At 39.0% G+C, this 23,630-nt stretch overlaps 1 protein-coding gene across 3 annotated transcripts in view; it reads right to left on the bottom strand.

Moving 5' to 3' along the window:
* The window catches only part of FAM171A1 (family with sequence similarity 171 member A1), an 86,483-nt gene that overhangs the window by 8,129 nt on the left and 54,724 nt on the right, over positions 1 to 23,630 (bottom strand). For all 3 annotated transcript variants that reach the window (XM_015617794.2, XM_015617793.1, XM_015617795.1), the window contains 3 exons: positions 23,526 to 23,618; positions 18,367 to 18,525; positions 13,289 to 13,465 (listed from right to left, as the gene is read on the bottom strand). In XM_015617794.2, the coding sequence (XP_015473280.1) occupies positions 13,289 to 13,465; positions 18,367 to 18,525; positions 23,526 to 23,618 (429 nt within the window). The remainder of the gene's footprint in view (positions 1 to 13,288; positions 13,466 to 18,366; positions 18,526 to 23,525; positions 23,619 to 23,630) is intronic.

Genomic DNA, 23,630 nt, shown 5'->3' with positions numbered 1-23,630 from the left:
GCAATGTGTTTAAATTCATGTAACTCTTGAGTAGTCTAGATTAACAATCTGCACTAGATGATAGTTTCTCTACTTCCTGAAGATTACTTTTGTTCCAAGAGTTGGGTTATGAAAACCTTTACAACTGTACCAGCTGAATGACTTTTTGTAATTCATTAAGACCCCTGATTCTGGGGCTGTCACCTTAGTTTCTGCTGTAATAAATGCCCAGAATGGCTTGCAGACTGTTCCTGTATTCATTCTCTTTGAACAAAACACAGAACTGCTGGCCTTGACATGGAGAGCAATCACTGAGAGGCCACTCCTGGTGCCAGGCAGTGTTTCCTAAACCTGCAGTGCTGGCTTGGCACCTCCAGTGGGTGCCATAATAGAGGGCTTGGCCTCCTTCAGGCCTTACATACATTAGTGGCCACTACCAGGGTGCTGGTCTGTGTACAGAGAAGGCATAAACCCCTCTGCATTTCTGTAGAGCAGTTCTATATTTTGTGCTGAAGGGGGAAGAATGCTATATTTCCCTTACTCAGCCTCAAATGCTCACTTGAAAGGCAAGCATGTATTTGTGATTCCCCTTCCTTTAAAAAAGTCTCTTGTAACTCCTTTTAACTCCTGAAATGGTGCTTTTCATGAGATGTCACTTAGGATCAAGCAGCAGCATTTTGGATGAGTCATCTGAAGACAGCAGTGAGTACAGAACACACAGAAGAGGTGCTGTGGCTGGGTTTGTTGTGTTTATAATACATTAAAGATGCTGACGATTTCTTCTGTGTTCCTTAGATTATCCACCTGTGCAAACCCTCTACCATAAGAATGGCTTTTTTGAGTATTCATTTCCTCCCTGCCACTGATTTTTCCTATGTAAGACCACTGTCTAAGGCTAATGATAAACCCACCTGAATACAGTACAAGTTTTGGAAGTATACATGGTTGAGAGGATTTCTAGATCTAGGTGACTACTACTGCCAGATGTCAACTGTATTTACAACCAAACTGAATTTGTGAGCAACAGGGAAAAGGAATTACTAACGTAATTATCAGTTTTCCAAGTATCATTTCCAGTCTGTAGAGGGTAGAAATCATCTGTTATTTCATAAGGAAAGTCACACAAGACAAATAATTTTGATTTACAGTACTAAAAGGACTAAAATCTGTGTACACAGATTTGCGTATGTGGCATTCGTAACTGCTGCAGCAGAACACCTTCATGTAGTCACTCATTTAGCTCTCTTAAGGAAACATTTTCTGGAAAAATAGAATGGAATTGTCCACAGCTATCTGTGACGTTTCTGGAAAAGCTAGGAAAAGTATATTTATTTTTCTCCACTAACATGGCCACCAACCCTTCAGATTCTCCATCCATGCACTTTCACAGATGTCATATTAATAGCCCTGAAGGTGAAAAATAGCCCTTAAGGTCACAATTTGCTTTTATCTGGTCTCTGAAATTCCATTTGATTAAAAAATTTTGTAACCTTGAACCTTGCAATTTTTCTTTTTCTGCAAGATCTGGATGATGAGAATACACACCAACTATTGAAATACACAATGATGTGGAATAAAACGTTAACAGAGATAAAAAGTGCTGATTAAAAAAAAAAAGACCTGGGTGATGAATACATCACGTCTCCCATATTTTTCTTACCATCTCTAAGCCCTTAAAATTCACACACAAGCAGAATGCAGACATATGTAATTTAGCCAAGTTCAGTACTTTTGATGTCTATTTCTATAGCTGCCTCCTCGAGCGAAAGCTATTACTGATGCCCTCACTAGGTGGAGCTTGTGTCCAGCACGCCTTACCCACATGATGCTGCACGCCCAAGAACGCAGTCCTCCAGCTGCCTCCCGAAAAGCCTTTTGCTCAGTAATACTCTGCATAATGCAGTGATCAAGAAGCTCAAAGAGGCTGCAGGCTTATCGCCGCCAGCACAGCTCTGCTGCCGTCCTGCCAAACGAACAGCAGCTCACGTTGCTCATATTTCAGCAACAACAGGAATCGCTTATTTGCGATGGAAGCAAACAAGAGTCTACTGCACAAGCCTCAGACAGGTTTCACACTTGTCTGCTGCTCACGTAGTTCACTCACTCTTGCTCACCACTGGACATATTCCAGGCAATGTGCTGGTCTGCGTAAACCAAGGAAAAATGTAATTCCCTCTCTTTGTTATGGATAGTTAAGGATTTCAAATGCATAAAAGATATATCCAATACTGGTCATCTTTAAACAAAAGTGATGCACTTTTTGTTGACCATATCCTACAAATTGGTGTATTATGATAGGAAATAGTAACTTTTAACAGCACTGTCCTAAGTTCCTTCATCAGGACGACACCAAGTGTGGGTTCCTGTGAACCGTGAGCAAACAATCTTATCATCAGCCTTTTTAATTCTTTCATTGTTCAACATTGTCTCTGTTTCCACTAATGAAACAGAGAATCCTCCCACATCATGGGATGAAGAAAGCAAAGAACTCCATCCTTTACAACAACAGCAACAAAACAGGCTTGAGTGGAAAGAGCTGAAAACACAAAGTCCTGTATTGTTTCTTTTGTGATCAAATAGCTGAAAGCTAACCTAATGTTACTGGAGGGAGCTGACATACCTCCAGTATTCTGCAAATGCATCAGTATTTCCAGGTCTCTCCTATTTCTTCCTTTACAGATTCTAATTTCCTGGCAGAAGCCTCCCTTGAAATGGAAAATGTAAACCCCTTCCTTCCGAATTATTATAATTTTGAAATTAAGGGGCTGTCAGGCAAAGATATGGGAATAGGAGTAACAGTTCAACTACAGTTTACTACTATGTATAAATAAAAAAATCTTACAACTTAACAGAAAAATTAAAATAAAATGCAGTAGTATAAAAAACCACTGTCAGAGTCAGAATACAACTTGACACCCTGTTGGTCAGGGTGTTGGTAGCAGTCTGATTAAATGGTGGCTGCAGTCCTCCTGGAGTGACAGATGTGGTTCTGTTGAAGCAGTGATCCTGTAGAAGGGTGTAGTTTTCCTCTGAAGGTCCAGTGGGGATGTAGAACAGTCTGGTCTTCCTCTGGGAATCCAGTGGAGAAAGGCTGTCTGTGGTGTTCCAAGTCTCAGATTATATCCAGGTAGGAATGCTTGGCTCCTCCCCCTGGGTAGAGCATCTCACCATGGGATGATGTCATTTTATCAGTCATGCAGTGAGACTTAATGGCCCATTAACAGAAGAGATCCCTCTGGAGGGAGGATGGGTCTTGGAAGAGATAAAGAACACTGCCCCACCTGGTTTTAACAGATGGTAATAGAATACATACTTTTGGTTACATCTTGCATTGCAACTCAATACACCTGGTTGCTTTTTAAGTATCATTAAACAAGCAGTGTTCTTGCAGCTCCTTACATGCAATGCCTTGGTGTCATGAATAATGTTGGACCTTCTGTTGAGCAAAACCCAACTGCCTGGTAGTGACTGGCTGTGCTCCTACCATTTCACACTGCCTTAGGTGACCTAGAGTTCACTGCTGTGCAGCCTTGAGAACAAATTCCCTATCCTGCCTCAGATTCCTCCTTGGAGTGAAAAACAAGATGTTTTCCTGTTCTAAAAACTAAGCTAATTACCCTCTATGTCCTCACACTTGCTGCTGTAAGCAAAGGAGGAGACTGGGCAGTCAGTGAAGAACTTTGTCCCATTTTTCTATCCATTCCTATGCAGTAGCCTGCAAATGGAAGAAGAGCAAGCAGCATTCATTCTTTCTGTGTTGTCAGGTTTACAACTGCAGAACTAAGCAGGAGGATTTAGAAAGAAGAGAGGTCTTAACTCCCTGTATGCTGTGTTCTAATAATTTAATTTGTTATTTTCCGAATATCCTGTAACATGACTTCTTTCTGCCACCCACCAAGTCAGCAAAATCAATGACCTTCACTGCTTATTAATACTTATACTTGATTTGTAATAATTGTTAAGTAACAAGCAATGCAGAATTATTAAAAAAAACAACCCCGAATCAGTAAAAAGAGCTGGTGTAATGGAAGCGATCATTTTTGTTCAAGACTGTGTCGTTCCAAAGAAAACTTGTTAATGCCTCTTTGGAGAAGAAACAGCAAGCTCAGTACAGTTTGTAAGCACTGCATAATTTGGGCCAATTCACCATTAATTCTTAAAGACTTTCTGGTGCTTCATGGAAAACTTCTATATATAGAGACATTCTTGCTTATAGATCATTTTTACATTTCTCTTCCTCTTTTTCCTCTCTTACTGCTCAGTGGAGCCAAGATGCTGATCCAAGATTCAAGTCAGGGGATGTTTCTCCTGGCTCAAACTAACAGCAGGGGGAGAACCTTGATGCTTAATGCTTTTCTCACCAAAATGATACTGCCTGTTACTGACTTTTTGGAAGAAATGATGTAATTTAAATTTATTCTTCATTCTTTCTTAAAAAGCTTTTGAAGTATCTACCCATCACTCTTTCATATATGGAACTCAAAAGCAAGGTAAAAGAACGCAGCAAAGAATATAGACATTAGAGTACTTTAAAGACACACAAATCAAAATATGATCAGATAAAGAAAACTGATGTCCATCAGACTGCAAAAAATATCATAGAAGTTCAAGATTTCAGGAAAGCAGGAGAGACAAATTCTGCTAGTGAGAAACATCTTAATTCTTTGCAGTACCTTTTATTGTGATGAACACGCTTATTTATCTCGGGCAGCATTTAGGACTCGCCAATCTCCACTGGCAAGTCCTAAATGCTGCCCGAGATAAGTAAGGGGGGTTATCATAAGCAAATTTAACAACAAATGATTTGCACATTAAATCTCTATTTCAAGACACATTCAACATCAAACAACACCCTTTTTGTAACTTAATTTGGTTTACTTCTGAATCAGACTAAAAAATGTTGCTTTCAGCAAGGAGAGTGCCCAGATGTGCAGTTATTGCAGAAAAGCCATTGAAGAACAGCTATGCTAGACTTTCCCCCTGCGCAGTCAGGTCACTGCAGGTATGGCTGGTTTGCCCCCAAAAGAGATGTCCTGTTGTCTTCAAAGACATCAACTATTTGATGTGACAGCTTGCTGGAACCAGGCAGCATGAATGGATCTGCTTCCATAGTCTAGATACATGATGCATCTGAATAAGACATTGTTTCCATATTTTAAAGTGAGACTTTATTATTTTAAATTGATCTGTAGTGAAGTCCAGGGAATTGTATATCCCTCTGGCTTCCATGTATGACTGTGGACACTGATAATCCCATGCTGCTCCAGCTCAAGCAAATGGCAAACTTCCCACTGGCCTTGGGAGGCAGGAGTGCCCCACAGAACCATCTGCTCTAGGGACAGATGCACGGGACTCTTGCTACAGCCAAGAAGAGGGGGGACAATCTCCCCTCCTGTTATCTGGCTGTGAGGGGAGTTCTCTTGCTGGCACCCCAGCACAGAGCTTGGCTCTCTGGGCGGATGTATAATGCTACTTGTTTCAGGTTTAACTTCCCAAGCTGACCATTTCAGAGCCTTCAGATCACCACCGCTGCAGGGACTTCTGCTGATGTTTGCCCGTGTGTTCTTTCTATCACTGATCAAAATATTTCTAGTAAATGACTGTCAGATGAGAGTGCTGCAGCCAGCAGCTTCCCCCAAGGACAGTCATAAAGCCTAAAAATTGCTTGTGTTTAAATAAATCGTAGCTATGGTGGTTTACTTCCATAAATTACTTTTACATGTGAGCTTTTGGTAGAAAATTTTTCCATTGATCAAATATAGTTTGTTTTTCATTTTGTTTCTTTTAATTTGCAATAGGATCATCCAATCCCACTCAAGCAGGGAACTAAAACTGTCTTATTTACAACATTAATTATTTCCATCCTAGAGATTTGACAAATAAAATGATTTAATTAGTAAGAAAGCAAATTAAACATAATCCCATTATATGAATTTATTTTTAGTCACAAGATTATCTTCCCTGGACAAAAGCACTTTGGAAAGAAAAGAAAGGTACTTTTAACTGTACTGCTTTATAGCATAGATATTTTAAATAAGTATTACTTAATGAGAAGTGCTTTTCTTTCAGCATGGATCTCTTTTGTGCTGTCTACGATGTCTCATCAGATTGCCCTGCTTAGGCAGAGATTCACAGTTAAACAGAGATATATGTGTCAAAAGGAATGAGGCAGGTTGTTATCAGACAGTGTAGGACAGCAAAGGATATTCAAAACATACTAAAAGTGATTCTAGAAGTAATTGATTTAGACACTGCAAATGGCAGCGTTATTATGAAGAGTTAATCAAGGGCAAGTTTGTGAAAAGAACTTCCTAAAGCATGTTATGACATACATAAACTGTAGCTTTTCATTCTACCAGTTGAAAGCTGCTTATCAGATTTCTTCTTCCAACTGAAAATCACCTCTAATCTGCATCAGGAAGGGAAGTTTTAGTAGAGAGGGATGGGATTTTTGGTTTTACTTTTGTTAATTTTCTAAAAAGCTAAAAGCTGAAATGGAAGTTGAAAATTCCTTCGTGAATATTGGTGGAGCTTAATCTCCTCCTCACCTTCCCCCCAATACACATGGGTTTAAAAATTCATAGTATTTAAGTTAATATTACAATTTTGTTTTCAGGGTTGCTAGGCAACATCAAAAAATAAATGTCCCTGCTCTGAGAGCCCATACCCTCATTATTCTTCCACTCTTACAGAATCTGTTACACAATCCTTCCAGGACTAAATCCTGCTCCTGTTCTAGCAGCACCACCATTACTTCGTTAACTAAAAGGGAAATGCTTTTACCATCATACCTTGAAGATTTTGGCAAGGAAATCTATGAGTTCAATTTATTGTTTGTGTCTGAGAAGCTCTGTGGGTTTTTCCATCTCTTCTTGTTTTTTCCCTTAAATCACCTGCCAAGTGTTTAACAAAAGAATACACCAGTTTTCATTATTTTATATTTAATAATCTTAATTATATCTGGGCAGAAGGCAGGGCACATTACACACAGAACTGCTCACATTGCTTTGGTCCCCTCAGTATTTCCTTCCAGAATGCCAGAACAGAAGTGACATATTAAAGAAAATTGCTTCCATACATAATTACTGGGTAATAATTGTATTTCAAAAGGAAAAGCTTAGTTATGTCTGTTGGACTACCATCCCTAGTTACTGGTATACATGAAAGATACTGCCTTTAGAATTTGCTTTACCATATTATTAATCATATTCAGTCGGTTACTAACAAAATTATTAGAACAAGTAATAATTAAAGCACATGCACAAAACACTGCATGCCTTTTCCTACCTTCAGCCTCACATCACACTCACAATCAGTTCCTATTTTTCAAACTGGAAGTGGAAGCAGAGGTGCACTGGGATTTGATCTAACATTGCAAGGCTGCAGAGGGAGGGGTTCCCAGGTCCTCAGCCTCTTCCAGCCCCATCCAGGCACTACCCACTCCTTCCTGGATATTCCCACCAATCTCCAGGTCCTCTTCAACTAAGGAAGTTGCACAAGCACAAAGGTCTTTTCTCCACTTCTGAAGTTTTGATGCCTGCCTCTTCCCACCTTCTCCTGCCATGGTTTCTATAGGTGGAGCTACAGGGCTATCTACATGATACTACATTATTAAAACCTGCTCCCAGAAGCCAGGAATCTGTTTACAGTTTTATTTCCTTGACTACGTATCAGTAGATTCTTTGCACAAAGATCACTCCACTTTGGCACCAACCTGATTCCTTCAATATTCCTTTAAGCATCACCATCATGCCATGCCTCATCCACTTTGCTATAAATGCAGTTCAAATGGTGTACAAGGTGAGCAAAGGATTAAACAATTCATTCATTCCCTTTTATATGTGTAAGCCACAGCATCCGTTTTGAATACACACACTAATAAATAAGCACAACTGTTTCCTATGAGCCTCTCCAGAGGAATCGTGAGAGTGAGAACATACCTCAGTGAGCTATACTGTGAAGCATCAGAGGAAGAGCTTCTTTTCCTTTCAATGCTGAGGAATGTCTAATATTCTGAAATGGTATCAACACCTATTATGTAGACATTGTACATGGTAAAAAGCTGGGTTTGGTAGCTGCCATTTCTATGGCAACACACAAAATACGAAATTATTTGAGAGCAGTTAAGAACCTGTATTCTTTAGTGCATTTAGTCTTTAATTTAAGCTTTCCAGCTGAGATTAAAAAGGAAGTCAAAATCAAATAGTCAGGGATTTTTAAACTATAGAAATAGCTTAACCTTGAACTTCTGTGGTTCTCACCTTTGCAAACCAATCTCCATATCACTGCTGAATCTGGTCTAGAACCATGTATCTGATTATACTAAGCTCAAACCTTTGGAGGTGAGAGATGTGATTTCCTGAGCACATCCACTTCTCATGCACAGAAAACCCACTAAAACTCACGGAGAAATGTATGAAGTCCCAGGCCATGTGTGCAGCTGCATGCACTCCAAATGCAGACCATCCCTCCATGGTCAGAGACACAAACTCACACCCAGTGTCAGCTCCAGTGACAGGCTGTGACTCTTTCTGTTAAATTATTATTTTCTGTCAGTCACACAAGGTTATGAATGTGGTGGCCGTCAGAAATTAATCAAATTCACAACAAAAAAAAAGTTGTAATTTTAAACCATAAGGCAGTACTTTCTCTGGGTGGATTATCACTGCTACCACATGGGAAGCTTAAATCTGAAACTTTTATAAATCATCTTATTTGCAAACAATGCACAATGAACTAGACAGGTAAATGTACAGTAATCTGCTTACAATTTCTGCCTGACAGTAGCTGTCACCATCTCCATAATAACACTATAAACAAAAAGCATCATTTCACCTCTATGAAATTGTAGTCAAGTTTAAGTAGGCACCAATACTGCTTACACATAAGGATATCCTCATGACTTCTTTTGAGCACAGAAAACATTATCTTGATTTTGCTGAGGAAGGAACATCTGGAAATTCTGGTTCTACAAAAATCAATACAAATTTACCACTGACAGCAGAATGTCACCCAGAAAAAACAAGTACCAGACTTTTAAATGCATTTAGAAATCCATTATGGCATTAGATGCAGACAGAAAGCACCAACCAAGAAGAAGAGTAAGTAAAGTATTGTTTTTTATGAAGTTACAGAGAGTTCCCCAGGATGCTTTTCTCCATATTCTGCCCTTACTCTCCATGAACACATGGCTGAAATTTCAGGCACTGGGGAAACTTCCTCCTCTGCAAAGAAGCCAGTCATTTAAAGACAGCAAGGTCATGTTGAAGACATACAACCAAGTGTCTGGGGAGAAGGAAGAAGAGAAACACAGTATTCCAAACTTCATTTACATGTAGTGCACAAGGAACAACATGTTTTAAGGAGGATGAACAAAAGGGCTAAGGTTAAACCCTTCCACTCCAGAGTCCTTTGCCGCACAACTGAAAACAGTGTTGAAAATATTTTCCTATTATTTGATGGGAATAATTAACTATCAGCAACATGTTAATAAATCTTATTTTCGTATTACGCATACTGGAATATTTGGTAGAATTTTAAAGTCTTTCATACAGCTCCAGATGTGGATCTAGAGGTCTAGGTGCAACATAATGCCTTCATACCACATGGAATTAAACTGAGGACTTAAAATGGGGAATGCTGGACTTACAGTTTTGCTCACTGAATGCAATGAAAACCAGACACCTTAACATAAAACATAAACCATTTAAATGGAGGCTAAAGAGAATACAGCTGAGCAAGTGCTGTATTATTCACTCCAGCTGGTGGGAGCTGGAGATGACACAGGAGGCAAAAAGTTTCATTTCTACTGGGATCTGTGGTATTTCTGACTGAGGACAAGGCTAGAAAGAAGTTTTGAACAGAAATTTGGTGTCCAAGAATAGAGAGATTAATTATACTGCTGTAAATCCTACTGACATCAAGGCAAATATACATGAAAGAAGTAATGATCCCAACCATCTGTTTACAGATAAAGAAAAAATGATTTTTTCAGCCCCCTTGGATTTTGAGAAATCCAACACAGCACTTGTTAGGAAAAAAAACAAACCCAAACCCTGGAAAACCCCACTGAGCAGTCCTGATTATAGAAATGAGAATCCCTGTCTCTATGTCCAAACCTTTTAAGTGCATACTGTGAAATAAAACCACTGTCCCACAGTAGTGTGAAACATAAGACTTGGGTGTATCCACAGCATGGAGCGATTAAGTTGCATTTCAGCATATAATGTCTCCATAACATGAACACATCTGTGTTTATTATTGCCAACACTCAAAATGCTGCAGGAAAAGGTGGTGGACCAACACAAGAACAAGGTTACATGTATTCGCTTACCCTTAAAACATCTCCAGGGCATTGACAGCTGATCTTTATTTTATTAACTATTCAAAATGGTATTATTGCTTTAATTTGCTTGCTGTGCACACAAGGCAGTAGGTTTGTTTCACAATGAAAAATCTCATTTGGAACACTATGAAATAGATGCAGCAGATTGTCTTGTTTTGATGTCAGCCTGTTTTTTCTGGCTGCTTGTTTCATCAGTGTCAGCGGAGCCACTCTCAGCCTTAAGCAGACTATACTGCTTCTGCTTCTCTCCCAACGACAGAAAGCATGGTCATGAAAATACAGATTGTTTATGGTAAACATCCTAAAAAGCCATTAGTTATTTTTGGCTGCCATAAGATGTAAATACTCCTCATTTTTGTGGAAAACTACGAAAATCTCTGCACTTCCAGTCAGATGCCTCTGGGTTCGTATTAGTTCATCCTGAGCTCAGCAAAATATATGAGATACTAAGGATTAAAATACCTCTGTAGTATTTCTGTCACTTCTCCATGTCCTCTAAAAGTGAAAAGTACTTCTGCTTTTTAGAGCAGAAATTGTATTTCATGCAGTAATGATGACAACCGCATGGACTCTAAACAAAAACAATGGCTTGCACGAACAAGTGTGCACTGTACTGCTAATCCATGAGAGAGAAGTGCTGTAAGTGCCTGGTAAGGCAGTCACAGTTTTCTATCTGTGGCATTTACTCACTGTTCAGATAAAAGCATGAAAATTTAAGCCACTGGAAATCTATTAAGGAGAGACCAAAACATAACCAGCACTGAAAAAAGCAGCCATGAAATGAGAGACAAAATCAGAATAATAAAGTTAGAGGTCCTGTCCTGACAAGGCACAGATCTGGCAATGCAAATGGGTTACAACAACTTATCTGCCAGCTGAGGATTTCTCCAGTATGGAGCCATCCCAGTCATTATCCATCCATCGCACTTCATAGTCCAAGCACAACAGGGATGTGGAATGACAGGATACCACCATGTTCATGCTACATATGGCTAGTTTGACAGCCCTTAGGGTGTTAGAATAGCTTGCACAAGATAGTGTGGCTGCTCTACTTATTAAATTAAGCTACTCTAATTTAAATTGGTTGGGATGTGGCCAAAATTCTACTAGAACTGGCATGCTGCAGTCAGGGCTTAAAATGCATCTTTGTTCAACATCTTTGGCTGCACTGAAAGGTGCTTACTTCAGCTGAAGTGTGAGCTGGAGCCTGAGTGTATCATCTTCAATACCTTGCTATCCAAGCTTTGTGAAGCTAAGTGTCCTGACAAAGATGCATTTTGTTTAGTCGTCCTTCATGCCTTCTCCTCCCAATAACATAAGTGTTCCAGCAGTTTGTAATGAATCTAACGAGGCTGGACGTGTCTCAAGATTGGGAGGCTCAAGCCTGCAACACTAATTAAACACTAACCCATATTGATCTATACTAAAATATATATATACTGCACACAATAGGATAATGAAGTCTTTATATATGAAATTAAAAACCGTATTCCATACTAAGAGAGAGCTTTTGTGGCCTCACTGCAGGGGCATGGAAATTTGGCCATAAATGAGAAAGCTGCATAATCAAAATCAGAACCATTTACTTGTAATTATGAGTAACTAGCAATGAGGCAGGTTGCAGCTAGCACAGCTGACAGGAAGGAATGGGGAAAGACTGCTTCTTATGGGGAAAGTAAACTCAGTCTTCCCTGTTTTGCTTTTTTCTAACAAGGGAAAATAAAATAGTTTCTAGAAGAATTATTCAGTTTCAGGAAGAATGTAGTGAAACTTATTTTCAGGTCAGCACAAGAGTAGTTTCATTTCCACAGTTAAGGGAAAACCAAATCCATTCATTGCACTCTTTTTCTACTATTCTACTTTAAATCATATTCAAACTTAGTCTTCACTAAATCATACTGCTTTACCCTCTAATACAGGCAACTTCTGACAGAAGATTCATAGGTATGCTATTTGAAAATACATAATTTTTTTCAGCAAACAGAGGCAGATAATAAAGAAAAACATATCTCCCCTTTCACCTCTCTCTTCCTCTTTTCCTTCAACACACTGCTTTCATGCTTGTTCCTCCACTTCTAGGTGTGATGATCAGCTGCCTCAAAACATTTGCTTGCAGGACAACCCCACACTGATTGTCTATACAGACCCATACTTCTGGTTCATTTTTCCTTCAGCATCTACCTTTCTCATCTTCCATTCTCCTTTTTCTTAACAACCATCTGGAACATATTTCATAAGGCACAGTACAATAACTGAAGAGGGATCACCAAGACAAGACTTATGCACTCCTTTGCCCTTTAAAATCTGAAGCTGTAAAGAAGGCCAGTACAGTACCAGCTAGCAACAAAATAAAGAAAATAAATTTGAAATAGAGCCTAAAATATGTATTTTTGGGAAAAGTCCTGTTCACAATGGCAAACACTATTCTGTAGTACAAAAACTTGAGTGCATTTTACAAATTTTATTAATTAGTCATTCTGCTCTTTCAAAATATTTAATGAATTTTTCTTTTTAAAATTAATTTAAATCATTTACATGTATTTTCCTGACAGTATTCATAAATCTCAAAGTGATTTACAAAAGAAGTCAGTACTATATTTTCGATCTGGCAGGCAGGAAACAGAGCCTGAGCCAAGAGAGGGACCCAAGGTCAGACAGCTGGCTGCTGGCAAAGATAAAGCAAGTTTCCATTTCTACACATTTCCAATTCAATGCTGTAGTGAATACGTCTCTCTTCTTCTCAGTATGTGTGTGAAATGCAGTTCTCCCAAGTTTTTAAATAAAATATTTAATAATCAAAATATGGTAAAATTACCAAAACTTTTCTTTAAAATTGGCACATGGTGCTAAGTCAAGTATATTTGCATATAAACCATGTATTACTTGATCAGTAAAACTCAATTGTCACTTCTTTTAGATAGAAAACAAAAGCCATCTATGAGCCAACAATGAGATGTTACCTACCAAATTTTTGGTCAAACCTCCATGCTGGAACGTGTGCATTGTGTTTCAAGTTGCTGTTTGCTGGCAGAGGCACTGTTACATAGATGGGGCCGTTCACAGGGACGGGGGTGCCATCGCTGCTGAGGAGGTGGACGCTGACAGCAGTGACAGGGGTGAGGTCGTACCTGGTGCTGTTTCCTAACGAGAGAGTGAATGAACACCATCACTACAGAATGTACAGAATTCAAGGGATACCTGTGTGATACCTGTGTGGTTCAACACTGCAGTACTGCATCAATGTAATTCTCAATGGACGGTAGCAGCAATTTCCTCCCTGCCTCACAAAAAGAACTTTAAACCAACCAACCAGCCATCCAACAAACAACCCTCCCCCCGGCCAAAAAAAAACCAAACCCAAGCCACAAAATTGAAGGAAGATGTATATGGTCTATTTTTCACATAATTTGTAAAAATGTGAAGACAAAAAAACTACAGTGGAAAAATCTCCTGCATGTACTTTTCCATGTTAATTCAACTTAAATAAACCTGGATGAATAACACAGTTTCACAGCAAAAAAAAAATAAAATCTTACAATTCTTTATTATAACCTCAGGTGCCCATATTAATGTTATATTGTTAACTAACAAACACCAAAATAAACAGTGGCATCTCACCGAAGATCAGTCACATATTTAAGAATGCCAAGGTGCGTTTCCTTTGGCCTTTCACTGAAAAGAACCTCGCTAAATGGATTATAAGCATATACAGTTATTGTCTTATCTAAGCCAGTAATTATTCCTTATGTTTAAACTGGATGCCAATGAATGTTACTTCGTGACAACATACTTCTAAAAAGGATTATAACCCTTTAATGATTTAACCAAATGAATGAATGACAGATATATGTAAACAGGTGAAAAAAAACATATTGAGCTTAAAAACCAAGATCTGGAGCTCAAAGTAAGAGCATGAGTAGTTCAAACTGGAAGAGATGGAGCTTCCAGTTTTTCAAGGGGCTTGAGCCCCACAGGCCCACGGAGCTGCTAAGAGCACCATCCCTGCTGCCTCTGTTGTGCTGGCTCCGGGGCTCTGCAGCTGCTCTTCCTGCCAGGGGGTGAATCAGGGAGAAGGGAGAGGGATGCCTGGCTGGTAGGGATGGGGTACTGCCCCACTGCAAGCTAGTGCCTTATGGTGCACAGTGCCTGTGGGGGCATATTCACACCCAGCAGTGGTGGCACAACCACGTGGCCTTCGCGTATCCTGAGGTCTGCTGGCAACAGTGCTCAATACGATGAGTATGCTTGAGGGAATGGTGGGAAAACATTGAGACCTTTATGATTTCTTGTAACTCTGGTTAAATCTCCAGGAATGGCCTTTATTACATTTGATGTCTCTGAGCAACAGGTCACCAAATAAAGACATCACCAGGAAAGGGCTTGGGGAAGTGGTAAAGAGGAAAGGGAAAAAAGGTGACAAAACTTCACTGAATTTTAAATTCCCTGGATTTTCCAAGACTGGTGAACTGAAGAAATGGAAAATGACCAGAAATAATGTTGCATGTGGCTCCTTTATGAAGGCATCTAGTCTGATGCACACTTTGCCCAGATTTCCAGGTGGGTGTCAGTGTTACACAGCTGATGTGCAAGGGACACACGCTGTCCTCAATGACTGTGAATGGAGGGGCAGATGCTGACCTTACAGGGAGATTAAAGTACTGAGAAAACAGGCACTCTGAAGGTGCCCATGTAGGAGAGACACAGAGCTAACAGATCAAAAACAGACAAGTAAGCTTTGAAAATTCAGCTAGGGTGTAGGGAAAGGTTGCCAGCCTACCCATGCATCTGTAAACATAGGCTCCAGTGGTGCACAGAATTGGTCCCTTAACAGATTAGAATATAAAAAAGTGAGACAGAGGAAGGAATTGGTGAGGGAAAAGTTGTTTCTTTACTCCTGATCAATACACTGCCTGTGTCTGCACCTATAACTTCTGTCAGATCGATGCTTGACCCCAGGCCTTGGGCCACTAAGGTTCTCAGGCTGGCATCAGAGAAAATTCTCTTGCCAAGTACTGTATCCTGAAGACATTCTTGTGTATACAAATTCCAAACAAAAATAGTATACCCTCATATTTGAGATTAATATAAAGGATTAAATAATGTTTTATATTTTGCATCTTTTTAAATATTGAAAATTTGAAATTTTTCTTTTATTACTGTCTTGACATATCTGTAAAAATTACCTTTCAGTCCCAGAAGAAGCATTCTGATGGTGAAGCACAATTTTAATTAAGATGCACTAATACTTTGCTCAGCACTGGACTGAACAATTTATATTAGAAGATGAAGAAATTTCTGAAATCCACTGACCTCTAGCAAGAAGAAATAATTCTCCAGTTTGCCACCTTGGACAGTATGATAATGCTCATTAAAAAGATAAAATGTTTCTCTTTTTTGTTGTGAAGGCAAATTAAAATCAATGCTTTTGACTCTCGCATCCTATAAAACTGATAAGCACACACACAGATTAAATGGGAAGGAACTTTGATAAATGCCAGCTTTGATTTATTTCTTGTCATTTTTGACATCTGGTGACCTCTAAAGAGCTTTAAAAATAATCAGATAAAATTCACTGTCAGTTAAGACATGATGCTTTATAAAGAAACAAGAAAGCACACCAAAAGCAAGAGGAGTAATGGTTATCATCCAGCTTTGTCCATATAGGCAGGTGATGAAAAGTTTCTTTAGTTGGGTTGAAAGGACAAGATTTTGGGAAGCCATCCTCCTGCTCTCCAGCTGGTGATTAATATAAACAGTAAGCTAACACTATACAGGCTTGTCACTACTTGCACTGAAATTCTTCAAATTTTTATGTTTACAACATGCTGATTCATCCAATGAATTTTCACTGCTCTGTATTACTACTTCAACACCCAGTTGGAATTTTATGAAAAATGCTGAACTCATAGAGAGCAGATATTATCTAAAACTACTGTAAAGACACTCTGGACAAATACTTAGGGATGTAAACACTACACCAAAACACTACAGACATATAAATAAACTGTGAAAGAACAGAAAAGTAATTGTGGGGGAAGGGGAGGAGGGAGAGAGGGAAGACAATGTCCTGTGAAATTCCAAAATTTCCCATGCAAATCAATGTTAAGCTTTTTTAGAATTCTAAAATTTGTAAATATTCTTTTTCTCTTGAGAACAAAAATGTTCTCCAGCAGGTGTTGGCCTCATTTTTTTATGCTTTCAAAAGTTTTCCAGGCCAAGTCTTCACCAAGTCACTTGCAGATGCAGAAAAGGATGTCAATCCAACTTCAGGATTTTAAAGTTTCATGTTTCCACATCAGTAGAGGATTCTACTAGAGATAGAGGACAATTCACTTCTACTATACTGCATAATAAAATACATTACATTTGTAGTCTGTGTTACACCATATTGAATACTACAGTATTCAGAAAACAAGGCTCTTCTCAGTCTCTTAAACACCATTTCTTTGACTGCAATTTTGGCCTTTTCCAACAGTTTTACCTGAAAACTAAAAGTCAAATCCAGGGTTCCTGTGATCAAGCAGAAAAGTTTCTGTCATGCAAGAATAGAGAAGACTAAAAAACCTAAGGCTGCACTAATCTGTTTTAAAGGGGGCTAGGAGATGAAATAGGAGAAAGACAATATCCTGGTTGTGCATTTCCCATGAGATGGGATCATCTGAAGCCTTGACAAGACCTGTGATCACTAAGTAAATGCAAGAATGGGAAGCTGGGTTGCCATGTACTTAAGAAAGGTTTGGTAAAGAGGAATCCCACACACACTGCCAGCAGTTTGTTCAGTTGGTTCACAGATAAAAAGAAAGGAGATGAGGAAGTAGACAAATGAGGAAGATCAAATGCATTCCTTCATTTTAAAAAAGATAAAGAGGTTTTCATCATGTCTGAGTATGAAGAGTCAGAGAAAATGGAAGGCTGAAGATGAGAATAGGAAAATGACAGGATGAGATGTACTCACTGGAGCAGACAGAAGGACTGGAGTAAGGTTGCAGACACGTTTCTTGTTGTAATAGAAAAGGAGATGTGCAGATTTGTACAAAGGGAAGAAGGGGGAAGCTAGCATGCTACTGTTTACACACATGACCTAGCATTCAAAGTCACTTAGATCAACATATCACAAGTAAATGCATCCTGAGAAACAGCAGGGAGAGACCTCAAGGGGATATTCAGGCTCCTTCAAAGCAGGCTCAGCTATGCCTCTGCCATCCTCACAGGTGACTGTCTAACTGTGCAACACCCTCTAACAAGTAAATCTACAGCTTAAACTATCCTCACCATAGCAAGGTTTTCCTAATCACTTGCCTGACTAGCATGGCCACTGATATCTTTCTAACCCACTATGGGCACAGAAAACAAATTACTCTCCTTTTCACACCAGCCTTTTAAGAATTTGAAGGCTTCTGCTCTTGATTCTGCTATTCTTCTATTACCTATGAAATACCAATTATTTCACTCAAGACTGAATGAAAAGTGGAAAAAGACTAGCAGGCAGTTGCAGTTGTAAAAATGTATTACAACTTTGAATTTAACAGTGGTTGTGCTTCTACTGTGAACATTCATTGTTTTCTCTTTGGTGCTAGATGAATTTGCACATTTTGGCTACATTCAAAAGTACCAATGAAGCCATTGAAACAATGCAGTATTAAATTCTTGATATGTACGCATTTTATTTTTAGAAAAAAGAGATGAAGAATTTTATGGCATCTTCAAGTTAAATCCTCTCTTGTTCCTTCACATTCATTTCCATCTTTTATGTGCACATGCAGTGCATTTGGAGACTCAGCTTTGAACTAAAAGTGTGACCAACTTGTCTGATCTCCCAAGGCCAAAGAGTTTTCATCTTTGCTATTCAGTGGCCCCATTTAAGGGACAGCAGACTTGTCCTCTTGCTCACTGGAACAGCATACTGGTAGGGCAGTTGAAAATATCATGTCACCCAAATGTGAAAGAATGTTTGCTGGAATGGGGAATGGAAAAAACTGTAGGATCAAAAGTCAAGCCCTGGACCAATATGAAATCAGAGCAAAACCAAAGCAGTGGGTTACCTGTTCCATTTCCATCTAATCCCTGCAAATAAGGGAAACTGTCCACTTCCCAGGGTGAACTGGCTGCAGTCAGATATGCTGTCAGATCACTGTAGCTAGTGTTCTCTGGCAATTTCACAGATCTTCTCTGAAAGTGAACTTGTGGCTGAGTCCGTGCACCTAAAAACATTAAAAGTGACTTTATATCCAGGGCGGGCAGAATATTTAAGTGTTCATATTCATGGAAGCAATTTTACATTTTTTCATTATAAAATGCAGTAGCTTGAGAAGAACAAAGACATCAGCAGGCAATTATGAAAGATGGAAAAACAGTATTTTTACATTTATTTTGCAGTTGCCATTATTTCTTCACAAGTATTCCAGAGCAAAACTGTGGAGGCACCTACTGTCAGAAGCTTTTCTGGCTATGTTGCTTCTCCTTCACTTCCATTACATGCCTCTTTTAATTGGTCTAGCTGAAATTAAAACTAAGTTCAGAGGTAGGGTATGCAAAAACTTAGGAAAACATCCAGTTCACCATATTTGTTCAAATTTTGTTTTCCCTGAAACAGCAAGATAAATGTAGTTTATACTTTTGAAAATTATTTTCTAAGAGACAGTTCCACCTGTAGTCTCAATTAAGTTATGTAACTTCTCTATTTAGATTTTGCAAAGCTTTGGCCATAAAAACTAACTCTAGAACTGAGACCAGTCACTATTGAAATCACTGGACAAAAAGATTCACTTGATAAACCTTGAGTGAAAAGATTTTCTATATTTTCCCATGCAAAAAACATATCTAAATAGAACCAGATTACTTGGCATGTAAGAGTTCTCTCTTTTCCTCTGTCTTGTACAGTGTTAGCGTTTCTTTCAAGCTCACTAGGTGATAATTGAAGGATCTTTGCTGCAACACGATTTTAAGACTGTTTCATGTACTATGGCATTTCATGTCTCATTTAAATACCAGCTTATAAAGTCAATAGACTTTTTCAAAGGATACTCACCATTGATACTGTTTAGTAACACACAGCAAGACTCCATCTGAAAGTTTGTGTGCACATGCAAATTAATTTTTAAATCAAAAGCTGTTGTATTCTCCACAGCTTATTTTGAATACACACAGAACACTTCCCACACAGCACAAAATCAAGAGGCAAGCATTTTTCTTTTTAATTCACATTGGACTATGTGATTCAAAGATGTCAACTCAAAACCATTTTGCATCTTTGCCCCCATTAGTCTTTGGCAGCACTTTTAGGCTACATGTAGCTTCACTGTGAGAAAGAATAACGAGCCTGACTTGCTCCTAAGCTTTGTAACTGCCAGTGTCATTAACCTAGAGAGTGGAATCTTTTCTTGCATAATTTTCCAGCAGGAGCTCTAGCTGTGAGAAAACAAAACTCAATAGAACAAAATGTTGTATTGGTCAAGAAAAATGTCTGTGTACAGGAGTAAGCACTTCCAAAGAGCTGATTGTTGTTTAGCTATCATTTCTTTGTTAATTCATCAAGAAAAAGCTGTAAAATTGCTTTTATTTTTTAATTTCTGAAACACATATTTAAGTATTTACAGTAGGCTCTCAAGACTGGCAGTATCCTTAAGTGCTTAATACAGTCATTAAACAATACCTGTATGAAATGGGAAGAAATCTCTCTTATATGATTTCTAGACATAAATGGAAAACTATATAAAAGATTAAGTAAATTGACTGCAACCATTTATCTCCTGTGTGCTCTGCAATACGGAAGCAGTTTGCTGTACCTCAAGGACTGATGTGCTCAGGCACTTTGGAACCCCCTGACTGCACTGCTGAGTGGGCTCCTATAGCCCATGGGTATACATATCCACATTAACAACACAGGGGAAAAAAACCCACAACAAAGAAACTGGCATTAGGATTATCACCAATAGTTGTATGTAAAATCGTCGGATTTTCCGCTGGTTAAGATGCATTATTCAAGCTGCCAGGAACTGCTGTTTTATTTCTGAAGATACAAACTAAGCAAAAATTAGAAACCAACTTGTTGCATCTGTAATACAGTAGTTCATGGGTTCTCTATTAAAAAAAATTGATGGATTTTACCACTGAGAGAGCCATGAGCTGCCAAATTTTAACTAGATAAGGAAGACTCAGAAAGCCAATCTCAGTTCCATCAATCCTACAAAGCAGTACAAAGCCTTCTTATGGCTGAGCCCCAAACCTGGCAGGAAACCTGCACAACAATGAACTCAGGTATAAGCTTTGAGGGTGAAGAAACTGCCTCCTCTGTGATAGTGCATACACAAACATTTAATAAATCAGTGCAGAGTAGTCACTTCACACCCTAGAAAAACAAAATCCTCCATACTAATGTTCACTCAAAACCTGCTACTCACCCTGACTCCCCCTTCAGTTCCTCAGCTGGGTCTCCCACACCTGGCAAGAGACTCCAAAGGGGCAGAAGACTGGGAGCTTCCAGAGAAAGGCTTGTACAAAGGGAAGAACTGGGAGGAAGGGAAGCAGCTACCAAGGCTTTCACCTTCTGTCACCACCAATCCAATGCTCTTTACCAGAGGCCATAGTGGATTTTGGGGCGTATGTCTGGGGATAGATTTATTGAGGGAATTGAAGTGGTAGAAACTTCTACTGACCAGCTTCTTCAGAGTATTATTCCACAAGTCATCACTTATCACTGGGAGTGGGTTATTAGTTTTGCTTCTATTACTGAAGATACCTAGTTTTTAACTTATAAATTGCAGTTTTTACATCTAAAACCCAAGCACATTCAAGTGTAAAATGTGCATGTGAGCTTCTTCCACATGGTGTGTGCCATGAGGTAAACACTGCTGAGCACTGACCCTGCCTTCTTAAAACAGCCTCTTGTCAACACATCAGCCAGATTTCTGTGCTGTCAGCTCTAGTTTGCCAGTACACCCCTTAGGATGTAACCTCAAGGAGTCCCTGTAAAGTACCTCTTGTCACACTGAATGTGCGACATGTGGCACCACACCAGGACCTGAGGTTTAATCTATGTGAAGTAACATCTGAAGTCTCACCAATTCATGCTCTGATTGCTCACAGGTCAGAGACAGATAGAGAGTCCCCATACAGCTTCCATTCACTGAATGCTGAAATTCTGCCCATCACTTGCTGGTATTAAATAACTTAAATGACCCAGTGGTTGGCAAGCCCCATCCCTCACAATTACTGACAGAGCACAGCAGTGGATTGTAATGCCATCATGAAAATGAAGCTGCCTGCATCAACTCAGACAAACTTCTCAACTGCATAATACATCACTTGCTTGATTAATTATTCAAATGCAATTGGTAACTTAGTGTACCAAGACAGGCCTTTCTTTCTCTTTGACTGGTGCTTCAAACACCAGTGTTCCCAGCCTGTTCCTCGTATAATGAGTTCTGGTTTATTCTCATTCTTGCACTAAGGTAACTCCTGATCAGCTCTTTTGAAACAGTGTGAGGTTACTGGGAAGTAAATTAGAGAAATAACAGAGGAAAACTAGGTCACAAGGATTTTGGATCGAGACTAGAGAGGCTCCATTCAAATACTGGAACAATGTCTTTCTTTTAAGTATCATCACAAGAGAAGTCCCAAGAAAAGAAATGCGGACTGGACCCATAAAATAGATTTTACTGGGCAAGACTACAAGTTCAAATCCCAATCCTTAGCACACTCCAGGTACCAGCTTCTTCCTTTATCCTTTTTTTCTGCTATCCCAGTAGAAGCAGTAACATTCTAACTTACATATATTGTTAACACACTGGATAATTCACTGAGGGAAAGATTATGTTGAAAATATTTATGAGTCACACTCAACTGTTAAATGTCCCTCTAGTCCTCCAGAAACTCCCATTTTTTTGAAGGAAGATGTGAACATGAAAATACTGTTCTTTTTCAGTTAATTGCATAATATTAGCATATTTGCATAAGAATAAGAGTATTTAATACAGCATGATAGTGGAATACTATTGGTAAACAATGTTTCATGTCTTGCCTAATGGAATCCCTTGTGTTTTAACACAGTTCACTGTCCATCTAATTTACCCCTTAGACAATGTCCAGCTCTCAAATTGCAGAATATATGTAGAGCAGCTCTTTCTCCAGCTCCTTCTGAGCATTCTATCAGCTACCTAATTTGTTTAATGCATTTTCAGCTCTAGTCATATCTAGTGCTATTATTAATGAAAAGCCTATGTGTCTGGATGGCTTCTACCTAAAAAAATATGTCAGGAAGGCATAACTGTATTATATTCTCTCAGAGAGAACAAGGTTATCTTGGAATACTGTTGAGGGCACTATTCCCTTGTTTAACTATCCAGTACAGTTAAAAATGATGGCAAGCATAAGACTTATTGTGAATAAGACACCATTTATGCACAATTAAGAATGCCCACAGGAAGGATACACCCTTGTTCTGGTTCAAAGTATCTTTAAAAACCCCTGTTCTTTTATTAACAGACTTACCTCAGCCAGCACATCAATTGGAGTAATTTACGTCAGACCCCTAAGCCAGATGAATGTTTTATTCTTCACTGTGCAGTTCAGAACTGTTCCTCTGACTGATACTGCACTTTATTATTACTTTAACATCTGTGTTTGGCCTTATGAAAAGGTTATTCAAACTTTATTTTTCTAATACAGTGGGCTTCAATGTGTAGGACTTAGGTTTGCAGGCAGTCTGACAAGCGGTCCACAGGAAAAGCAAGTTTATACAGTGTATACAACAATGCAGACATAAGAAATTTTCAGTTTTTCTATGCCATAAACATCTAAGTCATTCACACTAAGAAGCAAGAAACAAAATAAAACCAGAGGCAAATCTCAGACATTAAGAACACCAGAATATGTTTACTTCAAGGATGGTTAAATGAGGCTAGATGAAAAAAACATCCAACAGATAGCGTAAGAAATTTAATCTCTAGCTCTCAAATGGCACACTAAAGTCCAAACTCATTTATTACCATGTTACTTGAATTCCCTAGTCACAGCAGTTAGGGATGAATTCAGCTATTAATTTGGTAAAACAATCCCACAGAGAAGCATTCCTCAGGGAACTCAGAACTCCCCACAGAATACCAGTCTCACTCACAGGACAGAGTTCAGAAAGCACTGGGCTGTCATGCTTTTTCTTTAGTGTCCCTCAAATTTCAATTCCTGTTCCCCAAAGCCAGCATACCTTGAAATCCTGAGACTATCTGGACTACATCATCATAGACCATCAGAGTAGCTGAGCGTTCAGGAAGAAGGCCGAGGCTCAGTGAAGAGAACACTGTGGGAGAGA

Source organism: Parus major, chromosome 2 (genome assembly GCF_001522545.3).
Source record: "Parus major isolate Abel chromosome 2, Parus_major1.1, whole genome shotgun sequence".
Taxonomy (NCBI): domain Eukaryota; kingdom Metazoa; phylum Chordata; class Aves; order Passeriformes; family Paridae; genus Parus; species Parus major.
The sequence above is the reverse complement of the archived record's forward strand: the minus strand, read 5'-3'. Positions and strand labels throughout refer to the sequence as shown.